Here is a 25,941-nt window from a genome sequence, read left to right on the forward strand (position 1 = left end):
GACATTCCACACATCCAGCACCTGAGGCCTCACTTCAGCAACTGCAAGTGAATCTGAATTCACTTGTTGAATCCTGCACCTGCGCAAATCTCAACACAATGTGTGGCTGCCACCTCAGGGACCATGGAGGGTGCTGGGGCAGAGCTGCTCACAAGCATCACAGCAGGCCCTTCTCACCCTGCACCACCACTGTCACTCACCGTACTTGGCCGCAATCTCAAAGTCCCCAACGACGAGGCTGCCTCCTTTCTCTGGGTCTGTGGAGGTGAAGCAAGCACCCTGTCTGTGTGGGCACAGCAGGGCTGACACTGCAGAGCCTCAAGTCCACAGTCACCACTTCTGAGGGGATGTGGCTTGGGTTTGGGAGGGTGGGAGGTATTTCCATGCGTGCCCCTATGGCCATGGGGAGGGGGACTGACAGGGTTAGAGGGCCCCTCCTTAAAGGAAGCAATTCAACATCCCCAGAATCTACAGACTGGGAGAACCCTTTAACTTTATGTGAAAAAAAAAAGTAACTTCCTGAAAATAAAAAATGATTGGCATATTTCGGAGGGTGGGGAGGGCAGGATGCAGAGACATGGTTCAGCAGCAGAGATCGTGCCACACCTTGCCCACACCTGTGTGCCAGCTTTTGGATTTGATCCTTGGCACCATAAGAGAGAAGAGAAACTGAGGAACAGCTAGATGGGTCTCAGAGCCTTTAGGGGGCACTGCTGGAGAACTTGAACTTCTGTGTTCTTCTGGGCGATAGGCATGAAGAGCTCCCAGACTACTGGGTTCTTCTTACTACTTCTTTTTTTTTGGTTTTTGAGACACATCCAGTGGTGCACAGGGATCCTGGGATCGAACCCAGGTTGGCTGTGTGCAAGGCAAATGCCCTTACTGTTGTGCTATATCTGTCCCCAATAGTGACTGGATTCTTAAACATGCCCCCACATCTCAGGGCTCCAGGGAGGTTCCCTGAGGTACCTCACAGCTCTCAAGGCTGTAAGGTTTCTTGTTGGCTATCTTTGGGTGGGGGCCAGGTGAGATGATGCTAGTCTGGGGAAGAGCAGCTATGGGCAGGGCGAGAGACCCTGGCTGAGCACCGGAAGTTGGAGAAGAACTTTCTGGAGCCAGCCCAAGATGTCATGGTCTGCCAAGTTTGGCAAGGGGGTCCAGGCATTGGGATGCTCACTGGTAGTATGATTGGGAGTCACTCCCTTCCGTTGCTGGGGGGGAGGGCAAAATAAGGGCAAGCTGCTAGGAGTATCCCATGGACTTAGCTATGTCAGATGGTGGGATCGGTGACAGGTCCCCTTTCACCTAAACTCCTGCCCATCCATGCTTGGATGCGGATCTTGGGAGCGGATCTGGGACCACTGGCTTCTCCTGGGCTCTCAGACATTTCCTTGCCCTTCCTATCAGCTGCAAAGTCAGGCATTCTATTTCAAGCCTAACACTCTGGTCACGGCCCACTGATGTGACTTCTCAACCTGCTCAGGAGCTGTAGCCTGGGCCACTACCCTACCACGTGGTCTTCTGTCCTGAATGGGGGTGGGGTGAGGGCGACAGGCCCTTTGGCTGGGAGGAGCTTTGGAAGCCCAAGAGGACCCTTCTTACCTATGAGGCCAACGTTTGCTGCGAGGTCATAATAGTAGGAAAAGGCATAAAACTCCACCTCCTTCACTTCGTCTATTCTGTGCACTTTATCTCTCAGGATCGCAGACACTCTGCTGGCACACAGCTCATGCAGGCTCATAGCTGGGCGAAGGAAGGCACATATTTGGGTATCAGCGGGCTCTGAGATAGCCAAGCCCAGGTGCTTACGAGCCTTAAATCTCTCAAAACGTGTTTTTTAGGAACTAGACTCCAGGGCCAGAAAGCACAGAGGCAAGGCACTGTTTGCTCTGCATGTGGCTTACTTAGGTTCAATCCCCAGTATCCCATATGGTCTCAGGGGTGATTCCTGAGCACAGAGCCAGGAGCAAACCCTGAGTACTCCCAGGTCTGGCCCCCAGCTCAAACATAAAAAGCAAACGACCAAACAGAAACCAAAGCATTGCTGATCCATGTCCATGGAGAGAGATCTAGAGCAGGGCAGTGGTTAGAGTCGAAGTGGAGCCTCCCTGGAGCTCTGGCAGCTGAGTGAGTCACAGATCTCACTATTTATTCTGCACCTGTCCTCTGCTAGCCTCAGGCTGAGCTAGGAACATGCAAGATCCCCTCCCACCTCATCTGTCACATCTGCCACTGCAGTGGCCGGGCCTGCACCATCCTTGAGACACAGACCTCCTCACTTGGAAGGAGAATAGGCCTGTGGTCCCAGGAAAGGAGAGACAGGATGTCCCAGGACCTGTGCATGGGACAGGTGGATGCCCTCTCTGAGAGCAACTCCAGCAGACAGGGGACCCAAAGAACCCCTCACTGCTCAACACACAACATGCTCCAAGTGCAGCAGCTGCCTTGGGGTCTTTGCCTCTCCTGCGGCCCCACCCTAGAGAATAGCTGCTCTTGGTCTGCAAGGCTCAGGGTCCATTTCTCCTCATCGTGGTTCATGGCCACCCCTCAAGACCTTCCTGGTGGCTCCTGGCTCCTGGCTCTGGTGGCTCACACTTGGCGGTGCTTATGGGGACCTATTTAGTGCTGGGTCTCAAATTGGGGTCAGCCGCATCAAGACAATCGTCTCAGCCTCTGTGTCATCGCTCTATCTGGGGGAGGCTTGTGTTCATCCTCATCATCTCTTTTAAGTGTGTCTGAGCTGAGGCTAAGGAAGAACTCTCGGTGGTACCACAGATGCTCCAGGAGGGCTGCTGGCTGTCAGAATAAGCCAGTGTGCAAGCAGAGGAATTCTCTGAGACCAAACCTTCTAGTAGGGTAAAGGGGCTAGGAATTGAGTCCATTGCTAGTGACCAAAGATTTAATCAATCATGCCCATAAAATAGTACCTCTCCTCAAATCCCCATCAAAGTGGTATGGAAAACCTCCACATTAGCAGACAGAGAGATGTTGTGAGCCTGAGCTCTCATGTGCCCTGTCCATGTACCCCTTCATCTGGCTGCTCCTGCGTGATGATGAAGTGCCTTCCCAAGCTCTCTAAGTTACTCTAGCCAATCTCCATGCACAGATGGTTGGTGAAAAGGGAAGGAGGAATGGACATGGCTGGCTATTAGTGTGTAAGGGGAGGGCTGCTACGTGAGACAAACCCATAAGCCTGGAGTCTGCACTCACTTCAGGCAGCATGTGTCTAAACAGACTTGCTGGGGTCTGGACTGACAGTGGGTGAGTTTGTGGAAACTCCCTGCTCCTACCTCCCCAATCTGGTGAAACAGTTCTGTCTGAAGAGACAGAGTCCATGCCCATCACAGATACAGTTTTCGTGGCAAAATGAGACTCATATCCCAGACCCCATAGATGAATTAAGTCTGTCATGTGTCAGCCCTGGACAAAACGTCATGGTTATTTTTTCTATTTTATTTATATTTTGGTTTGGAGCCACACTGAGAGGCTCAGGAATTACTCCTGGTGGTTCCCAGGGCATGAAATGGGGTGCTAGAGATCTAACCTGGTTTGGCAGCATGCAAGGCAAGCACCCTACTAGCAGTACTATCTTTCTGGCCCCTCTTCTATTATTATTATTATTGCTATTTTATTTTGGGGGAACACCCAGAAGTGCTCAGGGCTTACTTGCTCTGCATTCAGGAATTTCTCCTGATAGGGCTCTGGGACCATTTGGGGGTAACCAGGGACTGAATTTTGGTTAGCTATTTGCAAAGCAAGTGTCTAACCCAATGTACAACTGCTCTACCCCTCTGGCCTTTCTTTAAGACATCCTGGAAGAATATGAAGCCACAGAAGCCACCCAGGGCCATGTGGGCGATAAGCCTCCCTGCCCTGCCCACTGTCTAAGACACTAGTGGGGAGGGAAGCCACCTTGTCCACAGCTCAGAGAACCCTTCCCAAGCTGCTGGCCCCGTCCCTGTTTGCAGCCTCTTTCTCAGGGACCAAGCACGCTGAGGCCTTTCCTCCCTCGAGACTTGACAGGAAATACTGATTTTTCTCCTCAAATGCCTTTGCACTGGACAACAGAGACACTCACAGAAACATCCCAGCACTCTCACTACCTCCTGGAGCACTGAACACAGGGTAGTTGGTGGAAGAGGTTTGGGCACAGTCTCCCTGCCATTTGGAAGTGACCTGGGAGCGGAAACATTGGCCATCTGAACCCTCACAGACCTGTTACACCTGCTTTCTGTCCTGAAATGTGGTATGTCACTTCTGCATGTTCCCACTCTCCTTGGAAATCAGGAGGCAAGCAAGGGCTGACCAGCTCCTTCCCATCCTTAGCTGCAAACACATTAAAAAAGAGAAAAAGGCTTCAGAGCAGAGTAGACCATTAACATGCGTATGGTACAGACACGGGCGAGTGCATCATGGGGAAAGTGCAGTGTGGAGCAGGTGAAGACCGGCACTGACAGTGCTACAGAACTATCAGCTTTCTCTTTACCGGCTGAGCCAGGGCACCAGTATCTTCTTTTTCTTTCTGTGTTTGCTTTAGGGTCTCAGCTGGCAGTGCTCAGGGCTTATTCCTGGCAATACTCAGGAATCACTTGAGATGCTGGGCATCAAACCTGGGTCAGCGGTGTTCAAGGAAAGCACCTGCCCACTGTGTACTCTCTTCTTGGCCCACCAGCATCCTCTGTGCCAGCTGAGACTTGGCTCATGAAAACGGCCCCAGACTGTGTGGATGCACTATTCAGTCACCAATAATGACCACCCTTAAGACCACCGACAGAAGGTGGTCTAGCAGAGACTGTGCTGAAGGAAGAGCCCGGTGAGGCCAGAGAATGTCACACACCCCATTTAAGGGCAGTTCCACAGCGCAACACTAGGGGGGAGGTGTCAAGGACTGGAAGGGACATGGTGGCTGGTGCCCCAGGCCGGCCCTCCAACCTGCCCTACTTCCATGAGCTGCTCTCCCAAGGTCATGTGGGTCCCTGTCCCTGGCCTGGGCCTGCTGTTTGTTACCCACCAACATTCTTCTGGGTGGTGCCAGGGACACATGAAGCAGTTTTATAGAGAGGTATCCAAGGCTCCCCACCCCACACGGCACCCCAGTCCTTAGAGAGATGATTCACTCCCTGCCTAAAGCCTGTGAGACAACCTCAAAGAATAATGAAGTAACAGTTGCTGTTTGCACTCAATCATTTGGCGTGGGGTGACCCCCTGGGACCTGCCTCCTTGGTCAGTGGACGACTTGCGGCTGCTGAGGGATGTTTCTGAGACAAGGACATCTCTCAGTTTGTACAAAGGTTAACAGTTTCCACGATGAAGGGCAGGGCAAGATCTTGAGAGAATTGGACTGAAACTGAATGAACATGGACACGGGCATCTATCTTCCCACTGAGCATTCTATCCTGCCTCAGCTGACTGAGTCTTGGGGCCAAGGGAGTCCACGGGGGTACAGGGTACAGGAAGGCAGGCGTGAGGTGGGAAACAAATCAGCACCATAGGCCTTGGGCCACTGATTGCTGCCTTTGGGAAAGAGTCTGATACCAACTTCAGAACAATGAACCCCCAGCCTGTCTGCAAAATCAGGATGGGGACTCCTGAGATTTTGAAATGTGCCTGCACACTGCACACAGCAATACCAGGATTCCTGAGCAGCAAAGCTGCTTCATCTATAAACTGGCCAGATCCCACACAAACTCCTTTCTGCATGCCTGGGGAGAGGCCCGGCCCATATTAGGCTCTAAGCAATGAGGTAAGTGAGGTAAGGGAGGATTGCTCTAGCTTCTGCAGCGAAGGCGCCATCCCTCACTACTGGAGTTGGGCTCCTGTCCACACTCTTAAAAACAAGCCCTAATGGTCTACCTGGCCTTGGGCCCTGAAAATGCCTTGGCCTGGGGTTTCAGAAATGACTTCACTCCCATCTTTTCTTTTCAAAACAAACTCAGCACGCAGGCAAAACTCACCCCCTCTCTCTGCCAAACACAGCCCTTGGGTGCCTGGCATCTTCTGCCCACCCCTGCACCCCCCAACAGAACAGAATTCTGCCACTCACCAGCTTTCCCCTCCACACCACCCAGAATCGCCAATCGTGCTGACATCAGCCCAAGCCCCAGGTAGCTGTAGAAAGAGAAAGTGGGGTGAAGCTGGCAGCTGTGGAAGGGGGCTGGGCATTGTCCTTCACTCTGCTGCAGCACATTCACTGGATCCTCAAGGAGTGGAAGAGGGAGGAATGGGGCAGGCAGGCAGTTAGCAGACGTTTCTGTTTCCTCTAGAAGCCTCTTGGTGGAGTTTAGGGCACTCAGCTAATGTTTTTTTTTTTTTTTTTTTTTTTTTTGGTTTTTGGGCCACACCCGGTAATGCTCAGGGGTTACTCCTGGCTATGCGCTCAGAAGTTGCTCCTGGCTTGGGGGACCATATGGGACGCCGGGGGATCGAACCACGGTCCATCCAAGGCTAGCGCAGGCAAGGCAGGCACCTTACCTCTTGCGCCACCGCCCGGCCCCGCACTCAGCTAATGAATTTAACCAATGCAAGCCTTGACAGGGGATAAGGACTTGTTCGGGCTATGATACTGTGGTGAAAGGGACAGGGCTGGTCATCGAGTGCCAAGACTTGAAGGCATCATGTGCCAAACAGAAGGTCCAGGGGGTTCCTGTGTGATCCACAGGCTCTTCAGTTTTCTGAAAGCTCCCCTCCAAATAAGCATGAAAGGAAATCTACTATAGGTTAAATGAAACACTGTACAGTGGGGAAGGCACTTGCCTTGCATGGGACAGACCCAGGTTCAATTCCTAGCACCACACAGGGTCACCCACGTACTAACAGGTGTGACTCGAGCATTGCCAGGTGTGGTCCAACCCCAAGACCCCAATAAAAGAGAGAAAATAAAGGGGAGACGGGGGAGGAAAAAGCAGTAGGTAGAAGACTAGAGAAGGCAGAAGGTGGAGGAAATGGGGACATAAGAAGGAAAAGAAAGGATTGCAGGGAAGGCTACAAGTGGGCCTAGAGCAGGGGCTCAGGGAATCCAGCTGTCAGCCTTCAGGGAGGAGTGAGTACTGGGCGGGGGGAGGCCCTACATGCATGTTCACAGACCCACCTGTAAGAATAGAGTGTGTAGGTCCTGTTAAACATCTGGAGAGACGTCAGGTAGCCAGGGGGGGAGTTCTGAAGGGTGCTCTGTGAAGACAGAAGGGGGACCCTCAATCAGGCAGCGGTCTGAGCCTTGAAATCATACTGACACTTGGGGCTATGCTTGTCACAACAGCTTCCACTGACACCCTGGTCTGGGACAGTTGTGGGTCCAGTCGCCGTAACTACAGCAACCAGAATGGATCATTTGCCCTGCTCATGGGCTGGACGCGTTCTGACATGCTTGCTGCCTGTCCCAGCATGAAGAGTGCTTCCACTGGAAATGACCCCCCCACGATAACCATGAAACAGTGGAGTAATAGGGAACATCTGTCGAAGCCAAGGCAATGCTGCTAGAAGTGTGTCCTTCTTCTTGGATGGCAGCTGTACCAGCAAGGGCTGAGGCTCTGTCCTACCTGAAAAAGTGGACTGATGGCGGGAGAACCATTTCAGTGCATGGCTCAAAGGATTCAATCTGATCACACCTTGACCCCCACATTGTCTATCTGTCCCCCAGGAAGAGTCACATCAAGGGAAGAAGCTGAGTCTGGCCCTCAGAGAAGAAATGAACTTTGCAGGCCAAGGCACCATGTCAGGGACCTTTCCAACCTCCAGGGCCTGCTTGGGGAATCTGGGGGAGGGTCAGGCAGGGTCTGGTTACCTCCATTCTCGGAAGGAAGGTGATCTGAGTGGACCCTCCGCCTAGGTCCAGCATGCCCACACTGCTCCGGCCAGGGCCTTTCAGACTGCCTGCAGTGCAGATGGGAAAACCATGTGACCAATGGATGAACAAGGAAGGAAAAGCAGAGTGAGGGTGGAAACGGCACACACGCAAAAGAATCAGAGAACAGACTGGTTTCAGCTACAGCCAAAACCCCACTGAAGGATGCCCAAAGGAGGCCGAGCAATGGCCCCATAGGCTGCGGCTTTAACAGGAACCAGGACAACTACCCTGAGCTGTAACAGAGGGGCCGAGCCAGGCCACCCATCTCCTGGTAGATCCAACAGGCTCCAATATTCCTTCCCGTCCACCTCCTGATCTCACCCCTTACAATGTGCTTCATCCTCACAGAGGCAGTCTGCCAGGAAACACTTCTACCTCTTCTTTTTGGTTTTAGGGCCACACCTGGCTCTGTGCTCCAGGCCCAAGAACTGTAATGGCTGGACACTGTTCTTAGTGCCCACAGAGCCAGTGACAGAAGGAAAGCTACTTCTTTGTTGCTTGCATCTAATAACAGATGTTGCCACCTTGCATGTCACCCTCTGAGAAGTCACTGCAAGGCCGTTGGCCCTCACATCACATTCAGTCCTTGAAGACCTGCCTGGCATATATGGTGTCTTCCCTCAAATCAGAGGGCAGTTGCAGGGAAGAGCCCCAGTCCTCTCTGCAGAGCTGCCAGCTTGCTTGGCCCAGTCACGGGGGCCCTCCTGTCCTCTCCCAACCCCCTCACTGTGAGGATGACAATAGTAGGGTAATCTTGAGAGGTTCCCTGAACCCCAGGAAGCAGACCTTGCTTCCTTTCCATTGAAGGGACGTACCTGTGAGGAAGTTGATGGTGATCCACGCAGAGACACCTGTAAGAGAAGATCAGAGCAGTGCATGGACCTCCCATCACTGTGCACCGGGGCCTGAAGGGCTTGTCTGTACTTCAGCAGTGGATGGACCTTTCCTCACTGTTTCAGACCAGTCACAGACTAGGAACCCTCAGACTGGAATTCCACTGAAGCCCCTTCCCTCTGCTGCCTATTGTTGGAACAGTTCAGGAGAGAAACAAATACTCCTCTCCATTTTTGTGGTTTCATTTTGTTTAGTTTTGGGGCCACACCCAGCAATGCTCAGGTCTTACTTCTGGCTCTGTGCTCAGGGATCACTCCTGAGGGTTTTAGGGACCACATGTAGAACCAAGTTGGCTACGTGCAAGGTAAGCCCCTTAACTCCTGTACTTCTCCAGGCCCTTCCGCCATGCATTTAAGGTTTCACTCCAAATCAAGTTCTGGGAACTATCTTTTTTATTTTTTTTTTGGGCCACACCTGTTGAGGTTCAGGGGTTACTCATGGCTATGCATTCAGAGATCACTCCTGGCTTGGGGGAGGACATATGGGACACCGAGGGATCAAACCTCTGTCCGTCCTAGGTTAGCGCTTGCAAGGCAGTGCTACCTTACTCTAGCACCACTGCTCTGGCCTGGAAGTATACTTATTAAGCGTCTCTCAGTTAACAATGCAGCAGTTGCAGCACTGTTAACTTTTCTGAAAGTTCTTCTGACACAAAAAGGAAGGCTTGTTTTAGAGACTTCAGCAGGGGGTTAGATTTGGAAGGTCAAGAGAAGACTGGGACACAATGGTCAGGAAGGACCCTTGAGGCAGTGCAGCTGTGAACTGGACTAGGCCAATCTGGTTTTGTTCCTGCCAGGAGCCCATTAGCAGCCATGGGCTGAATGTCCCACACGAAGTGTGCAGGAACTTACCTTCATCTGTGCCATTCATGATGGAAACACAGTCATCCCCAACCAGGAACGGGGACTCCTGGAACACTTCTTTCACCTGTATGGAAAGAGAGATAGGTTTTCATGATTGGAATCTCATCTCAGCCCCCCCCACCCTCCTGCCAACTTGCCAACAGGCCAGGTTTTAGGTGGTGGGTGGTGGCTACGAGACAGCAGAGGACACTGCTGGGGCTGCTAACAAAGCTCATGATGGTTTATTTTTTTCCAGGATACCGAGTTTGAAAGCTCTGAACAAGGGGATAAGCTGGTCATTTACTGAACACAAGTTTCTGCTCCCCACCCTGGTGTCTAGGCTCTAGACATATGAGCCATTGTAAGCCATCTGTGAATAGTTATATTAAGAAGCAAATCACACTGTAAAAGCCTATATAGGGGCTGGAGAGATAGCATGGAGGTAAAGCGTTTGTCTTGCACGCAGGACAGTGGTCTGAATCCTGGCATCCCATATGATCCCCCGAGAACTGCCAGGAGAGATTTCTGAGCGTACAGCCAGGAAGGACCCCTGAGTGCTGCCAGGTGTGATCCAAAAACCAATAAAAAAGAAAACAAACAAAACCATATAAAAAAAGGTGGAAAGGGCTAGAGAGAAAGCACAGTGGTAGGGTGTTTGCCTTGTAGGCAGAAGAATGTTGGTTCGAATCCCGGCATCTCATATGGTCGCCCGTGTCTGCCAGGAGCGATTTCTGAGCACAGAGCCAGGAGTAAGCCTTGAGTGCTGCTAGATGTGACCCCCCCCAAAAAAAAAATAACGAAAAATAGTGGGAGAGAGAGAAAGAGAGAAAGGGATGAAGAGAGGGAAGGAGGGAGAGAAAGAGAAAGGAAGAAAGAGAAGGGGAGGGGAGAGAAAAAGAGAAGAAAAATGTCTACCATACATGCAGGCAGGGAAAAGGCCAGGGGAGAAGAGAGGGTGGGAAATAAACTGGGCACACTGGTGCGGGAAATGTGCAATGGTGAAGGGATGGTGCCGGACACTGTGCAACTGAAACTCAATCATGAACAACTTGGTAATTCTATTTCACAGTGATTCAAAATAAATTAAAAAAAAAAAAAGCAAAAAAGCATTTTTTTTAGAAGCCAACTGTTGGGTGAGAGGAGAGATTTGTGTTGAAATATTGTATGTTTGAAACTCAATAACAAACAACTTTGCAATTTCACATGACTAAGTTTAAGATACAGCAAAGGGCTCAGATATTTACATAGTTTTGGCCAGAGGGTGATAAACAATCAGCAAACACTTTTAATGTATAGCAATGAAGTCATGGTCATCTCCTATTCTATTCCTGCCTGGCACTCCTTTGTCTCCATCATTGTCTAAGCAGTGGTCCTCAAACTATGGCCCGCGGGCCACATATTGTATTTGTATCTGTTTTGTTTCTTCATTGCAAAATAAGATCTATGCAGTGTGCATAAGAATTCGTTCATAAGTTTTGTTTTTACTAGAGTCACACCCTCCAATGGTCTGAGGGACAGTGAACTGGCCCCTGTTTAAAAAGTTTGAGGACCCCTGGCACTCTAAAGTAAACTTGTTATACTTGGGGAAATGTGCTAGCTCTGGGTTTATCATTATCATGGGGATGATTTTCAAGAAGGCTGGTGTCTCAGGGCAAAAGCCATGTTGCAAAAGTCCAAAAGGTACAGGATTCCCAGCTGTTCAGGGCAATCAGTCTTTGCTTTAATTAAAGCCTTCAGCTAGTTAGGCCAATTCACATATGGAGAGCCCTCTTCACTCAGAATCTCCTGTGATCTCCTCTGTCAAGTTTGGCCATACATTTCAATATAACAATTGTCAGACTGATAATCATCGCACAGATTAGAAACAAAACTCAAGCTGTAACCATGATCACAGACTCAGCCGCCCTGTTCGAACAGGGCCAGCTCCACAGACTCATTCTTTTCTCGAACAAGGATGTAAACGGAGCTGTTAAAGATTATGGCTACACTGGCCCATGCAAAGCTGGCCATGGCAGGAGGAGTGTGAGCCAAGACCCTGGCCTGCTGATGCCACGACTGCTGCTTCTATCACCCAGAATGACCGTTTCCCTGATGGCCTGCCTCATCACTGACCCTCTAGGATTCCCTGTGCAGATGCCAATCTGACCACATTTCAGGTCCATTGGGTTATTGGGCTCAAATCACCCAGGCTTTTTTAGAACAGTGTGAGCACCCTTCCCCTGAATCTCCCTTCTTCTGGGAAAGCCTGGCATCTGTAACCACACCCACAAATGCAGTTGCCATGTTCCAACAAGTTGCCATGTTCCAGGAAGCCCTGCAGCTGTGTGTATTCCCTAAAATTTGTAGCATCATAGTTTCAAATTTCTGGACTCATTTGTTTGATAATGTCATCCCTATAGGACGACAGTTTTACAGACTGGACATATAACAAAAGCTTACTAAACCTTCTGCCACTGTATTAATGATTCATTGGTATACTATAATTTTCACAAATGAGCTTGCTATTGTACTTTTCTTTTTTCTGTCTCTTCTTCTGCATTTTAATTTTTATATTTTCTTTCCAATTTTTTTTTTACAATAACTTTGCCTTCACTTATCCAGAAACAAGTGCATTACGATCAACTATGTCAACTATATGATGCATTTTCTTTAAATAAATAAAACTTTTAAAAACAGGGCCTAAGGGGCTGGAATGATAGTGCAGTGGTAGGGCACTTGCCTTGCAAGCGTTTGATTCAGGATGGACCTGGATTCGATCCCTGGCATCCCATATGGTGCCCTAAGCCAGGAGCAATTTCAAAGCAAAAAGCCAGGAGTGATCCTTGAGCATCACTGTGTGTGGCCCAAAAAGCAAAAAAAAGAGTGGGCCTAGGGGCCAGAGAGATAGCACAGCGACGTTCGCCTTGCAAGCAGCCGACCCAGGACCTAAGGTAGTTGGTTCGAATCCCGGCATCCTATATGGTTCCCCGTGCACCGTCGGGTGTGGCCCTAAAAAACCAACCAACCAACCAACCAAACAAATAAACAAAAGAGTGGGCTTAAATAGCCAACTGGACAACTAAAGAACTAGAGCCACTATCATTTTTTTGTTGTTGTTGTTCTGAGCAATTTTCTTTCTTTTTTTAAAATTTTTATTGTGGTCAAAGTGAATTGCAAATCTTTCACAGTAATATTTAAGACATGTAGTGATAGTGAATGAGAGGCATTCCCATCACCAGTGCTGTCCTCCCTCCATCACTGTTCCCAGCATGCATCTCACATCTCCCTCCCTTAACCCCCATAATGCTAGTGCAACTGTTGCCCCCTAGTACAGCTTGTTGTAGATTGGGTATTGACTCTATTATCGTTGACTTTGGATTTGGAATTCAAGTCTGATCATCTTTTATTTCCACCAAATGAACATATGACTGTCTGGCCTTGGTACCATCCATTTTTCCTCCCTCCGATTAGGAGGCTGATCAAAGTGATTCCAGTAATGCAGAGTCACTATCATTTTTATATACTGCCAGCCACATTCATCTGGATGAAGAGAATGTTTAATCGATAAGCCTGCACGTGACTTAGCAGATTAATGATTAATGTCCTATCTAATCTTTTTGGTTCCTTATACTTAATAAAATAACTGCTTTTCTTTAAAAACAAATCCTCAGAGTTGTTTTCTGAATGAAGTCTATGCTTCAACATTATTATCCAATATTGCATTGTATATTCTTCTTTTTTTGTGGGGGGGGGTCACACCTGGCAGTGCTCAGGGGTTACTCCTGGCTCTACGCTCAGGAATCACTCCTGGCAGGCTCAGGGGACCATATGGGATGCTGGGATTCAAACCACTGTGCTTCTGCATGAAAGGCAAACACGCTACCTCCATGCTATCTCTCTGGCCCTTGCACTGTATATTCTTTTCGGTTTTTGGATCATACCCAGCGGCACTCGGGTTACTCCTGGCTCTACGCTTAGAAATCACTCCTGGCAGGATCAGGGACCACATGGGATGCTGGGATTCGAAACACCGTCCTTCTGCATGCAAAGCAAACACCCTACCTCCAATCTATATCTGCGGCCCCTGCATTGTATATTATTGTGTGCAATTTTTTTTTGATTTGACCAAACCCACAGTGCCCAAGGTATATTCCTACACTCAGAGTCCAATCCTGGCAGGGATTAGGGGGTCTAGATGGGGTGTTGGGGATTGAACCTGGGTCAACTGAGGCAAGAGCCCTCCCTATCTGCTATATTATGCTTTTCTACTCCTTATGCAATTTCTTTTTTTTTTTTTTTTTTTTTTTTTGGTTTTTGGGCCACACCCTGTGACGCTCAGGGGTTACTCCTGGCTATGCGCTCAGAAGTTGCTCCTGGCTTCTTGGGGGACCATATGGGACGCCGGGGGATCGAACCGTGGTCCGTCCTAGGCTAGCGCAGGCAAGGCAGGCACCTTACCTCCAGCGCCACCGCCCGGCCCCTCCTTATGCAATTTCAAAACAAGTAATTAATTTTTGAAATCCATAAGTCAGGGCAAATTTTGGAAGGACTGTCTATACCTCAGATAATTAATACAATTCTGATGTTTAGGAGATATAATTTCCATTGTTAAAAACGCAGTCTGAGAACACTGTCAAGGAAGGACAAACACAGGCTACTCTCACTTATGTGTGGTATACAGAGTAACTTACTGAGGGAATGCAAGATGTTAAAGGCGGGCATGTCCAGAGCATCTTTCACCCCAGTATAGGAAGAAAGATTCAGGGAAAGAAAAAAATCGAGGGAAGTAAGTAACAGGGGGACAGGGACCTCTTGGTACACAGGTGGTGCAGAGGTCTGGTGTATGTATCTATCTAAACCCAGGAATCAACAATATAGAAAGTAGGAGATTCGAACTACAAGACCCAGGTTTAAAAAGTGCCTGTCAAGGGGTTGAAGAGATAGCATGGAGGTAGGGTGTTTGCCTTGCATGTAGAAGGACAGTGGTTCAAATTCCAGCATCCCATATGGCCCCCCGAGCCTGCCAGGAGCGATTCCTGATAGAGCCAGGAATAGCCCCTGAGCGCTGCTGGGTGTGACCCCACCAAAAAAAAAAAAAAAAAAAAAAAGTGCCCGTCAAGGAGGCAGGTTGAGGAGTGGGAGGGAATTTGGAACAGTGGTGGAGGGAAGCTGATGCTGATAGTGGGACTGGTGCTACAACTTTGTATGCCTGAAACTCAACCATGTTGGTTCTGTGGAACTGGCTCTGATCCTCTCCTCCTGGTAGGTGCTTTTCTCCTTGCCCTGCTCCTGAGGACGTAGTGCCTAGGCGCAGTCCAGAGGGTCTATGTCAGCCTCACCTACAAGTGCTCTGAGGTGTGCAGAGTGTGATGAGCTTCCAAAGTGCTGCTTAGGGGGTATGTAAAGGGATGGGAAGTGACACACCACAGAGCACAGCCCCTCAAAGCTGAGCTTGGCAGAAGGGAATAAAGGCAGTGAGTTCATGTGGTAGTCTGGTAGTGGGGTGCTGTCTGGTCTCTATTTCTTAGCAAGTTTCAACACACAGAAACATCAGTACCTCTGTATACTCCAAGTGTACTTTTATCCCACAAATCTGACTTGAGCATGTAAAGGCCTTGGGTGGCAGTGACGGTGGTTGTGGTGTTAGATCACATACACCGTGCTCAGGGCTTCCTCCTGGCTCTGCACTCCAGAATCTCTCCTGGTGGGCTTAGGGGACTAGACAGGGTGCGAGAGAACAAACTGGGATTGGTTACATGCAAGGGAAGCATTCTATTCACTGTACCATCTTTCCAGCCCCAATTTTTGCTGTAACTGTCAGTACTCAGAGGCTATTCCTGGTATATTACTTGGCTCAGGAAGCCATGTCGTGCCAAGGATAAATCTGGGCATGGTGCATGTGGAGACTGTGCTCAAGTCCATCGTTACTCAGATGTAGATATGAAACCGTCTATCATGGAACAGCTGAGTTGTTTACAAACTATACAGAGGATGAGAAGGACCACTTTGCTTAGAATAGCTCCCTGGGCTCATTTAGTGATAAGGACGCTCTGAACACCCGTTAAGTTCTAGTTGAGATCCAGAGCTCTCTGCAGGGACGCAGGGAGGTGAGTGGGTATACACCCGGTAACTCGCAAGGTTAATGGGCCTCCACCATGGCTACAACCAGGCATTAGCCAAGTGCAGGAACAGCAAATCCCAGTGAGCAAGGAGGCTTAAAGTCCAAGGCTCTCTGACACCTGACCAGCTTTTGAAAGCATAAATGCAATTTGTAGGTTTGTTTGTTTGGTTGGTTTTTTTTGGAGGCCATTCCCAGGATCACTCCTGGCTGTGCTCAGGTGATCATATAGAGTACTGATGGAACCTGGGTTGGCTTTATACAAGTCAATTACACTATCAGAGTGCTAGCTATCTGGCCCCCACAAGGCAGCTTTAAAACAAAGCTATTCTGCTTATGATAAATCCACCTAAAACAAAAAGAACAAATAGCCTTAAATGGCCCAAGGAAGAAACACTCATCCATAATCCTGTCATCTAAAGAGGAAGTTGGGAGCATTTTTATGTGATCCCTGTGTAACCCTGCACTACACGTCCATACTGACGGACTACTGGACACTCTCATATATCTGAGTTTTCAGGGGTCAGAATCCACCACCTCCTGTAGCCCCAGGAGAGTGAAAATTACCTTCTGCAGCAACTTCTGAGCCTTTTCTCCAGGTAAAAGGCGTAAACCAGCTGTGGCCTTAAGGACTAGTGGGGTGGCCTTCCAGGAGTCAAAAGGGATGTCTTGCTTCGCAACATCCAGTAACTCCTGTATTCCATGACTGCTCTGTAGAGTGGGTAAAAGTAAGACATGTCAAAGCACAGTAGGTGCTTCCTCCCACCTTAGAGATCACACTGTAGTACAATCACAAAGCACTTTCCCCAACCCTCCCAAATTCCCAGATTGGCAGAAAGAAGAGATTCCAACAGAGCAGGCTCATGTGGCATGGAGCAGCAGCACATGGTGACAGATTCTTGGCTAGGGGACGTTGAAAGTGGGAATCAGTATCCCCATGCCCAGGTCTCATCCCGAAGCTCCATCAGGTGACCCCCAGATAAGCTGAGATGCCTCTGAGCACCATGAATAAATTCCCCTGGACAGACCAATCACAACAAATCCTATGAATCATGGCACTTTTACCTGCTAGAATGTTCAAGGCGCAAAAGGTAGATGAGGCTTCATAGTAGTGGAAGGGTGGAAGAAAAAAATTGGAGAAACGCTGTTGGGTTTCTCAAGAGGTAGGCTCAAGGGGCAACTTAACATTGTTGTCCACATGTGGGTCTGTTCTTTGACTTGGTGAAAACTGTCATCTTAATGTCCTCTGAAGGGAAAGACTTCCACAAATTCAATGTAGAACTATTTGGCCAGGAGAATAAAGAAAATGCTCTGAGGGTGGGGGAAAAAATGCTTCCTGTGGGTGCAGCCTCATTCTGGGGTTTTCTGGGTCTGTACCTGGGATGTTGTGTGGCCTCTTTACTTTTTTTTGGCGGGGGTAACCTTAGCACATACTCCCCTGAAGAGCTTTCTTTCATGAACATGGTACCCTCTGTCTCTTCAAAGTCCCTAAATTAAACTTATTTTACCTCAAAAAAATAAAAGCAGATTTTCTCAAACATCCTGAGAGTAGAGTCTTCAAGTGGTGTTCAGCAACAAAAGCAAAGTACGCACACAATGTCTGCTTTTGTATGGTGGAAGTGAAACAGAGGGCAACAGTGCAGACTTTTCTCAGATACTCACAAACATAGTCTGTTTCATTTTGATTTGGGGGTCAAACCTGGCAGTATTCAGACCTCACTGTGCTCAGGGATCACTCCCAGGAGGGTTCAGGAGACTCCTAAGTAGTGCAGTGTTAGGAACGGTATTCAGGTCAGTTACATGCAAGGCAAGTGGATTCCCCCCCGGACTATCTCTCCAGCACATATGCGCACTTCTGATGGGCATATAACAAATCAGGAACACACTGGTTTTCCAGGGGGAGGAGTGCGGGGATTTTGGAGCAAAAGAGGAACCATCCCTATTCAAGAGGGATGGGAGATTTGTTTCACTTGACTGTGTAATAGCCTATTCAAACAAGCAAAGATTAATAAAAACTTTGAATTTATTATAAAGATAACTAATTCACTCAGATCTAGCTGATACAGAATAACCTCAGGTCACTCTGGAATTGAATTACTAATTTTGTTTTCAACAACCAAAAATTTGTTTCTGGGTCACACCTGGTGTGTGCTTATGATAAATCCACCTAAAAAACATGAACAAATCGCCTTAAATGCCCCAAGGAAGAAACACTGGCAACAATTATGGGGGGAGAACATCTGTGGTGCTGGGGAGCAAAGGGGGGTCAGAATGAGGTATTGATTTAAAAAAATTCACATATACTTTGTTAGTTTGGGATATTTTTAAGAAGTGCTCAAGTCAAGAGGAACTGAGAAACTATACAAGAATTTTGAGCGACTTGTGAAAATGCAGAATCTTATATTAAAAGCATTTGTAAATTTATGGGCCTTAGAAGTACAAATGCCTCTCAGACATTTTGAAGTAACAATTTTCCCATCAAAAATAGGAAGAGGTGCGCTGGAACAACAAACAGCACAGAGGGTAGGGCATCTGTCTTGCACACAGATGACCTGGGTTTGAGCCTGCCAGGAGTAATTTCTGTGTGCAGAGCCAGGAGTAACCTCTTAATGCTACTAGTGTAGTAAAAACCCACAAAAAACAGGGAGAAGAGATGAATAAAAATTTCCTCAAGGAAGATATGTAGAGGTCAACAAATATATGAAAAATATTCTGCATCACTGATTATCAGAAAATGTAAATCAAAACAATGAGATATCACCTCACACCAGTTCGACTGGCACACAATACAAAGAATAAAAATTAGTGTTGGCATGGACGTGAGTGAAAAGGGTCCCTAACCCACTGCTCTGGGAATGCTGACTGGCTCAGCCTTTTGGCAAAATAATATGGACATATCTCAACAAATGAGGAATATGACCCAGCAATCCCACTTCTTGACTTTACCCAGGTACCGAAAACTCAACTCAGCAAAAAAACATTTGTTCATTGCAACACTACTCATGACAGCCCAAACCCCAAAACAACCCCAGCATCCAAGAAGAGAAGAGTGGGTAAAGAAACAATGATATACACGCAAAGTGGAATACTAGTTGCCTTTTAAAAAGAGGAAATCATGCATGTTGCCACTGATGGAACTGAAGGAACAAGATGAAACTGAGTGAAGTCAGCCAGAAGGAGAGCAGTAGATACAGAATATAATGTGGAAGATAACAAATGGCCAGAAGCCAGAATCCGAGCATTCATCTGCAGAACTGAGCCTATCCTGGTGTCCTGGGGAGTCTGGGGTAGAGATGGTGGAAGGGGTGGGGCTGGAATGCTGTATACTCGAAACCTACTGTTGTCAGAATTGTATTTCTCGGTGAGTAAAATAAAATTTTAATAGCCATCCTTTGACTTCTAATTAAATTCTGGCAGCTTGTCTGACTTTATGAATTTTGCTTTACACACGTTAATTTAACTTATTTTAGTCCACATCTGCCGATCAGAAGAACTAAAACAAAAAACCGAACCTGCAAATAATGCTTTTATTGAGGGTATGCCTGGTGGTACTCAGGGGCTGTTTCTAGGAAAACACTTGGGCTTCACTCCGGATAGTGCTTGGGAAGCAGGTGATGCTGGAGAGGAAACCGAGACCTCTAGCATGCAAAGTCAATGTCCTGGGGCCATGAGTCTGAGTATCTTCCTGGTCCCATGTGTGCTTCTGAACAGAACCAGGACTCTGTGGCATGCACCCTGATTGGTCAGGGGGTAGGAAGATGTGTGTGTGTGTGTGTGTGTGTGTGTGTGTGTGTGTGTGTGTGTGTCTGTCTGTCTGTCTGTCTGTCTGTCTGTCTGTCTGTCTGTATGAAGGGGCAGATGCTGCACCTTGGGCAGGTGCTGTCCTGACTTCAATGTGATCTCATCTTAAACAGCAGGAGTGTGCAGGCAGCCCCTGGAGAGAGGTGGACATGCACTGTGAAGGTGGCCTAGTGTGCTCAAAGGAAAGGGAGAATGGAAGAAGCCGTAGTTAGAAGACAGACTGGATGGGCAAACACAGATGAGCAGAAACTGTTACCTTTTCCACATCGTCAGCATAAGCAGAAAGGCCAGGTTTCAGCGCTTTGAAGGTTTCATGGGTCAAGGTGGGAGTTTCTAAGGGAAAAGCATGTTTGTTTGTTTGTTTGGTTGGTTCTGTTTGTTTGCTTTCCTGTTTCCGGACCACAGCCAGTGGTGCTCGGGGGTTGCCCCTGACAGAGCCTGGACAGAATCTGGGGCTGCTCCATGCAAAATCACACTGCAGCCCACTGAGCTCTCTCCAAACCTGGAAAAATGTGTTTTCTTAAAAAGCGAACTGGGAATATATGATTTTGAACAGGCAGACATTTTAAAAAGACAATCCCAGAATGACAAAAGCCCATCCCCACTTCCTGTTTGAATTCCATCTCTTTAGTTTGGCCAACCAAAATAACTATTACACTCCAAATTTAGGCTAACACTTCACTTAAAAATATCAATCTCCTGGGGCCAGAGCGGTGGCACAGTGGTAGGATGTTTGCCTTGCAAGTGGCTGACCCAGGACAGACCTCGGTTTGATCCCCCGGCATCCCATATGGTCCCCCCAAGACAGGAGCGATTTCTGAGCGCATAGCCAGGAGTAACCCCTGAGTGTCACCAGGTGTGGGACCGCCCAATAAGTCAACCTCTGCAGCTGGACAGGCAGCACAGGGGCTAAGACACTTGACCTGCATGAGGCCAACTCCGGTTTGTCCCTGGCATTGCATATGATCTCCCAAACATCAGGTTCACCCCAACAAACATGAACCTCTGCACCCCTAACACGTGCAGAGACTTACGCAGAACAAGGCAAATGCTCTACTACTGAGTTACTTTGAGGAATAACTTAGAGTCCAAAGAAGTATCCATTTAAAATGTAAAATTTTAACATAGCTATTTTTTATTGACTTTATTTTTATTTATTTATTTTTTTGGTTTTTGGGCCACATTCAGCAGCGCTCAGGGGTTACTTCTGGCTCTATGCTCAGAAATCGCTCCTGGCAGGCATGGTGGACCATATGAGATGCCGGGATTCATACCAACTTCGGTTCTGGGTTGGTAGCTTGCGAGGCAAATACCCTACCTCTGTTCTATCTCTCCAGCCTACTTTTTTTTTTTTTTTTTGGTAGTTTTTTTGGGGGGTCACACCCGGCAGTGCTCAGGGGTTACTCCTGGCTTCATGCTCAGAAATTGCTCCTGGCAGGCACGGGGGACCATATGGGACGCTGGGATTCGAACCGATGACCTCCTGCATGAAAGGCAAACGCCTTACCTCCATGCTATCTCTCCAGCCCCCAGCCTACTTATTTTTATATAGCTAATTATTGCTGAGTGAACCCATAAAGGAGTGTGACAGTAGATTCCAAATTACAAATATGAAAATAATTTTTGCTGATTATGCAAAAATGTTATATTACAGAATTCTAAAGAATATTTGCTGTTTTCTTTTTAGACAAAAAGGAGCATTTTTTGCATTGTTTTGTCTTTTCTTTGTGGTCCATACCTGGCAGTGCTCAGGGTTTACTCCTGGCTCTACTTAGGGATTCCTCCTGAATCTCTTGGGAAATGTGGTGCTGGGGATCAAACTGGGTCAGCTGTGAGGAGAACAAGAGCCCTACCCCATTGTACTGTCCTCTAGTACATATGGTACCAAAAGGACTTCCTTTAAATTACTGAGATATGAGACACAGGTGCAAATAACATGGAAAAGTGTACGAGGCACATAGTGGCGGGTGACTCTAGCTGGAGGATTCAGACAATGAGAAGTAAAGGGGAAAAAATCAGGGACAAATTTTCTGGAAGATCTTTTCTCCAAAAAAACAAAACAAAACAATAAAACACTGGCATATGACTAATAAAGAATCAGATGCTGCTATCTTAAACGTCAAAAATCAATTTTGGGGTAGGCAGAAGCAGATTGTTTTAAATACCTATGTCATAAGTTAAATAATAGAGTAGGGGAAAAGTAAAGAAAACATGTTTTCAGAGCTTTCGAGTGAGGTGCTCAGATGTAGAAAGGTACAAACAACTCAGTTAAATGACCACATTGGTGAGTATCTAAAGGCATTTGTGGCACAGCAAAGGATGCAAAAACAGGGACTACCAGCGGGTGGTTGCTGGAACACCCCAAACTCGAGGCTATAGAGGGAACCCATAAGAGCGGCTGGGGTTCAGGCTCCAGACTCAATCTCATTGCTGAGGCCCCTTTCATCGTCCCTTTGCTGCCTGGCCCACTGGGTAACTCCGGGCCTTTGCACATCGTTCAGCCTGCCCCAGACCCCTGGTTCCCTCAAGCCAGAAAGTGGGCTGCTTCCACTCGCCTATCATGGCTTCAGATTTAGGCCATGAGTCCAGCCACCTGAGGGGCTGCTGGTGAATGATGGGAAGTGGACAAGCTCACTTAATAACCTCTGAGACCTCAGCAGCCCTTAAAGGGCGACCAGATGCTCAGGACAAGCTGGAGCTGTCAGGGCCCCAGCCACATATTAAACTGTTATCTCTGTGAAACTGCCTTTGGATGGGAATCTAGGGCAGGAGTCAGGAAAGTGACCTCAGAGCTATGACATGTGACGGGAAACAGCCATGCAGGACTGGGGTACCTCCAGGCTGGCAGGAGAACTGGAAGATGTGCACTCGGGTGCCGGTGCTCCCCGCGTCAAACATGATGCCGTAGAAGACTTCGTGGCCCTGAGTAGCCGGTCCAGAGGGGCCACGGGTCTGCTGGGCTCGTCGGGCTCCCGTGGCTGCCTCGGTGAGGCTGAAGAAGGCCTGTGTGGCGGAGGCCCAGTGCCACTTTATGTAGACGACATAGATGAACAGGCACACGAACAGGCCCAGGGGGTAGGCCACCTTCGTCATCCTCAGGCTCCCACTCGCGGGAACTTTCCTCATGGTTCCGTTGGCCAAAGCAGGGGCTGCACGTGCTGGAGAAAATGCGGAAAAAACACAGCAGCTGGTGAGGTTTCAGGGATACCAGCGTTCAGGCACGATACAGCTCAACCGGATGGGCCTGCACTTCCTGCCTTAAAATTAGGAGCTCATTTGAGCCTCCTAGTGAGTGAGGAAGAAAAAGATATTAAGTAGTGGCCTACTGGGGAGTGTGAACCTTGGGGCACTGCAGAGATCCCAAGAGCATTACCACCACTATTCGTGCAGCCTAACTTGCAGAGAAAAGCATGTAGGACTAACTGTTAGAACGAATAAATCCATTCAGGCTATACGTTACCAAAACAAAACACAAAACAGATTTTCTTAGAGTACAGTTCATCAACGATGTTGAAGAATTGTACCCTCAAGACTATAAATGCTGCAGGAAGAAGTTAAATAAGATTCAAATAAATACAGTTATATCCCAGGAATATGGCTCAACAGGCTGGAGAGCATGATTAATATTTGGGAGTCCTGGCTTTTATATTTGGGAGGCCATTTTACATTCTGTCTCCCCCACCCCAACACACACCCATCACACAACCCTCCAGCATTACTGGATGTTTCCCCAAACAAAAGAAATATCTGAGGAATAAAGTTGGAGGTTCCAGTCTCTGGCTTTATAATATTACAAAGCAAGGACTGAAGAAACAATATAGCGAGTAGGGTGCTTGCCTTGTCTATGGTCAACCTGGGTTAGATCCCTGGCACCCCAAATGGTCCTCTGGGCCACCAGGAGTGATCTCTGAGCTTAGAGCTAGAAGTAAGTACAGATGGATGTGTCCCCCAAGTCTCCTTTCAACAAAACAAAACAAAACACCCAAATTTACAAAGCTACAGTGCGCAACACATTATGGCAGTGTTATAAAGAAAGACACACAACCAACAGGATGGAAGAGATTCCAATAAATCTTCATACACGTGGTCAAATGATATTTGACAAAGATCTCGAGACCACTCTCAAAGAGAAAACAGTCCACCTGTAACAACTGGTGCTGGGACAAGTGGGCATCCCCATGCGAAAGAATGGAGTTGTTCTTCATTTTATACCGCATATAGGAATTTACTCAAAATGGAGCTTATGTTTTGCATGCAGGAGGCCTGGGTTCAATTCCTGGCACTGCCAGGAGAGGACTTCAAGAACAGAACAGAGAAGAGTACCTACCTGAGCATCACCAGTACGGTCTAAAGATAAACCAAATAATAATAAATAAAAATAAAGGCTGAATGTATGTAAAGTCTGAAATGAAACATTTTCTAGGAGGAAATGTTCATAATACCAAATTGGGCAAAGCAAAGGCAACAAGAGAAAAAAAAAAAGGCAAATGGAGCCACATTAAAAAACAAACAAATAGGGGCCAGAGCCGTGGCACAAGTGGCAAGGCACTTGCCTTGCTCGTGCTAGCATAGGACGGACAGCGGTTCGATCCCCACCATGTCCCATATGGTCCCCCAAGCCACCAGGAGCGATTTCTGAGCGCATAGCCAGGAGTAAACCCTGAGCGTCACCGGTGTGGCCCAAAAAAACCAAAAAAAAAAAAAAAAACACAACAACCCACAAACATAAACAAACAAAAAGCAACCTCCTGTTCATCAAGGGGATAGATCATGAGCATGGCAAGCAGAGACTCCAAACCCTATTCCTGGCACTGTACAGTTCCCAAGCACCAGTGAGTGAGGCCCTCCCTGTTGGCTGCCTATTACAACAGGGCAAAGCAAAACTCCCCTTTCCGTATTAGTACAAGTTTGGACAGAAAAACAAAGTTCACACGAAATCATATAATCGGGATTATTAAAGCAACACACCAGCATACTGTTAAAAAAATCAGTCTCAAGGAAGAGCTTGATTCAGGGCACCTTCAGGCTGCTGGGGCCCAAACCCTGAAGTTAATTTCTTACTTTGGGTTAAGATAAGATCCCAGAGCTAAGACAGATGCAGGGGGAGCAAACCATCTTTTTAATAGACAAAGTATATGCTTAGTATCTGTAGCACATAGCCTACAAAGGATATGCAGTCTACAAAGTATACTACAAAATATACGCTGGATCATGCCCTTTCAGAGGCTCCCCAGAGAAAACTATGTAACTTGAGTTTTGTTTGTTAAAGGCAAAGCAAAAAAGTCCATGCAAGGCTCCAAGGAAAGCAAGCCAGGTGGAGCATCGCCAGTAGGCTGGGAAGAGATGGGAAGGCAGAATACAAGGGCACAGAAGCAAGGGGTGGCTGAGTGAGCCTGGTTTCCTGGTGGATCTCTCTGGGACATTTGTCAGGGGGGCCTGGTGTCAGAAAGGGGCCCCCCATAACCTAGAGGTAACTGTCTGCTCCCTTCCCTGGGTAGTTTTCAGGGTAGAGGGACAACAGTTGGACCTCAGACATAAAGGCTCTACAGGTAACCGCCAACTCTGTGGGCTGTCTTCTGGTGGTCATCAAAGTCCCCAAGTGGTGCAGACAACTGAAAATAAAACCTGTTAGCAAATCACTTATCATTCTCCTCATGGATTTTAGGGTTCTTCTCTCTCTCTCCCTGCTAGTTAAATGATATGCTCATCAGCGCTATCAGAACCTCTTATTTCCTTTTCACGGGATGCAGTGAGAGGGAGGTTTTTCTAGCTCTTTTAATGTTTACCTCTCTAATTCTATCCACGTGGTTCCAGAGGAGACACAGAGACACACACAGGTATGTTGCTTGTGAGTGTGGATAAGGGGAGTGAAAACAAGTTTTTTTTTTTTTTTGCTGGGGGGGGGGCAAAATGATAGTACAGCGGTGTGTTTGCTTTGCACAAGGCCAACCAGGGTTTGATTCTCTAGCAGAGGTCCTCAAACTTTTTAAACAGGGGGCCAGTTCACTGTCCCTCAGACCATTGGAGGGTGTGACTCTAGTAAAAACAAAACTTATGAACGAATTCTTTTTTTTTTTTTTTTTTTGGTTTTTCGGGCCACACCCGTTAGATGCTCAGGGGTTACTCCTGGCTACGCGCTCAGAAATTGCCCCTGGCTTGGGGGGACCATATGGGATGCCGGGGGATCGAACCGTGGTCCTTTCCTTGGCTAGCGCTTGCAAGGCAGACACCTTACCTGTAGCGCCACCTCGCAGGCCCCATGAACGAATTCTTATGCACACTGCATATATCTTATTTTGCAATGAAGAAACAAAACAGATACAAATGCAATATGTGGGGGCTGGAGAGATAGCATGGAGGTAAGGCATTTGCCTTTCATGCAGAAGGTCATCGGTTCGAATCCCGGCATCCCATATGGTCCCCCGAGTCTGCCAGGAGCGATTTCTGAGCATAGAGCCAGGAGT

The 25,941-nt window shown here is 47.9% G+C and overlaps 1 protein-coding gene across 1 annotated transcript in view; it reads right to left on the reverse strand.

The window, feature by feature from the left end:
* Positions 1-25,941, reverse strand: part of ENTPD6 (ectonucleoside triphosphate diphosphohydrolase 6) — a 29,857-nt gene that overhangs the window by 2,641 nt on the left and 1,275 nt on the right. Inside the window, exons 2-12 of the mRNA XM_049780225.1 lie at positions 22,312-22,635; positions 19,734-19,810; positions 16,244-16,387; positions 9,589-9,664; positions 8,659-8,694; positions 7,781-7,869; positions 7,088-7,167; positions 6,044-6,108; positions 4,216-4,326; positions 1,603-1,743; positions 201-257 (exon numbers count right to left, since the gene is read on the reverse strand). Coding sequence (XP_049636182.1) covers positions 201-257; positions 1,603-1,743; positions 4,216-4,326; positions 6,044-6,108; positions 7,088-7,167; positions 7,781-7,869; positions 8,659-8,694; positions 9,589-9,664; positions 16,244-16,387; positions 19,734-19,810; positions 22,312-22,603 — 1,168 coding nt within the window. The 5' untranslated portion in view covers positions 22,604-22,635. The remainder of the gene's footprint in view (positions 1-200; positions 258-1,602; positions 1,744-4,215; positions 4,327-6,043; positions 6,109-7,087; positions 7,168-7,780; positions 7,870-8,658; positions 8,695-9,588; positions 9,665-16,243; positions 16,388-19,733; positions 19,811-22,311; positions 22,636-25,941) is intronic.

The sequence above is a fragment of the Suncus etruscus genome, chromosome 9 (genome assembly GCF_024139225.1).
Source record: "Suncus etruscus isolate mSunEtr1 chromosome 9, mSunEtr1.pri.cur, whole genome shotgun sequence".
Taxonomy (NCBI): Eukaryota; Metazoa; Chordata; class Mammalia; order Eulipotyphla; family Soricidae; genus Suncus; species Suncus etruscus.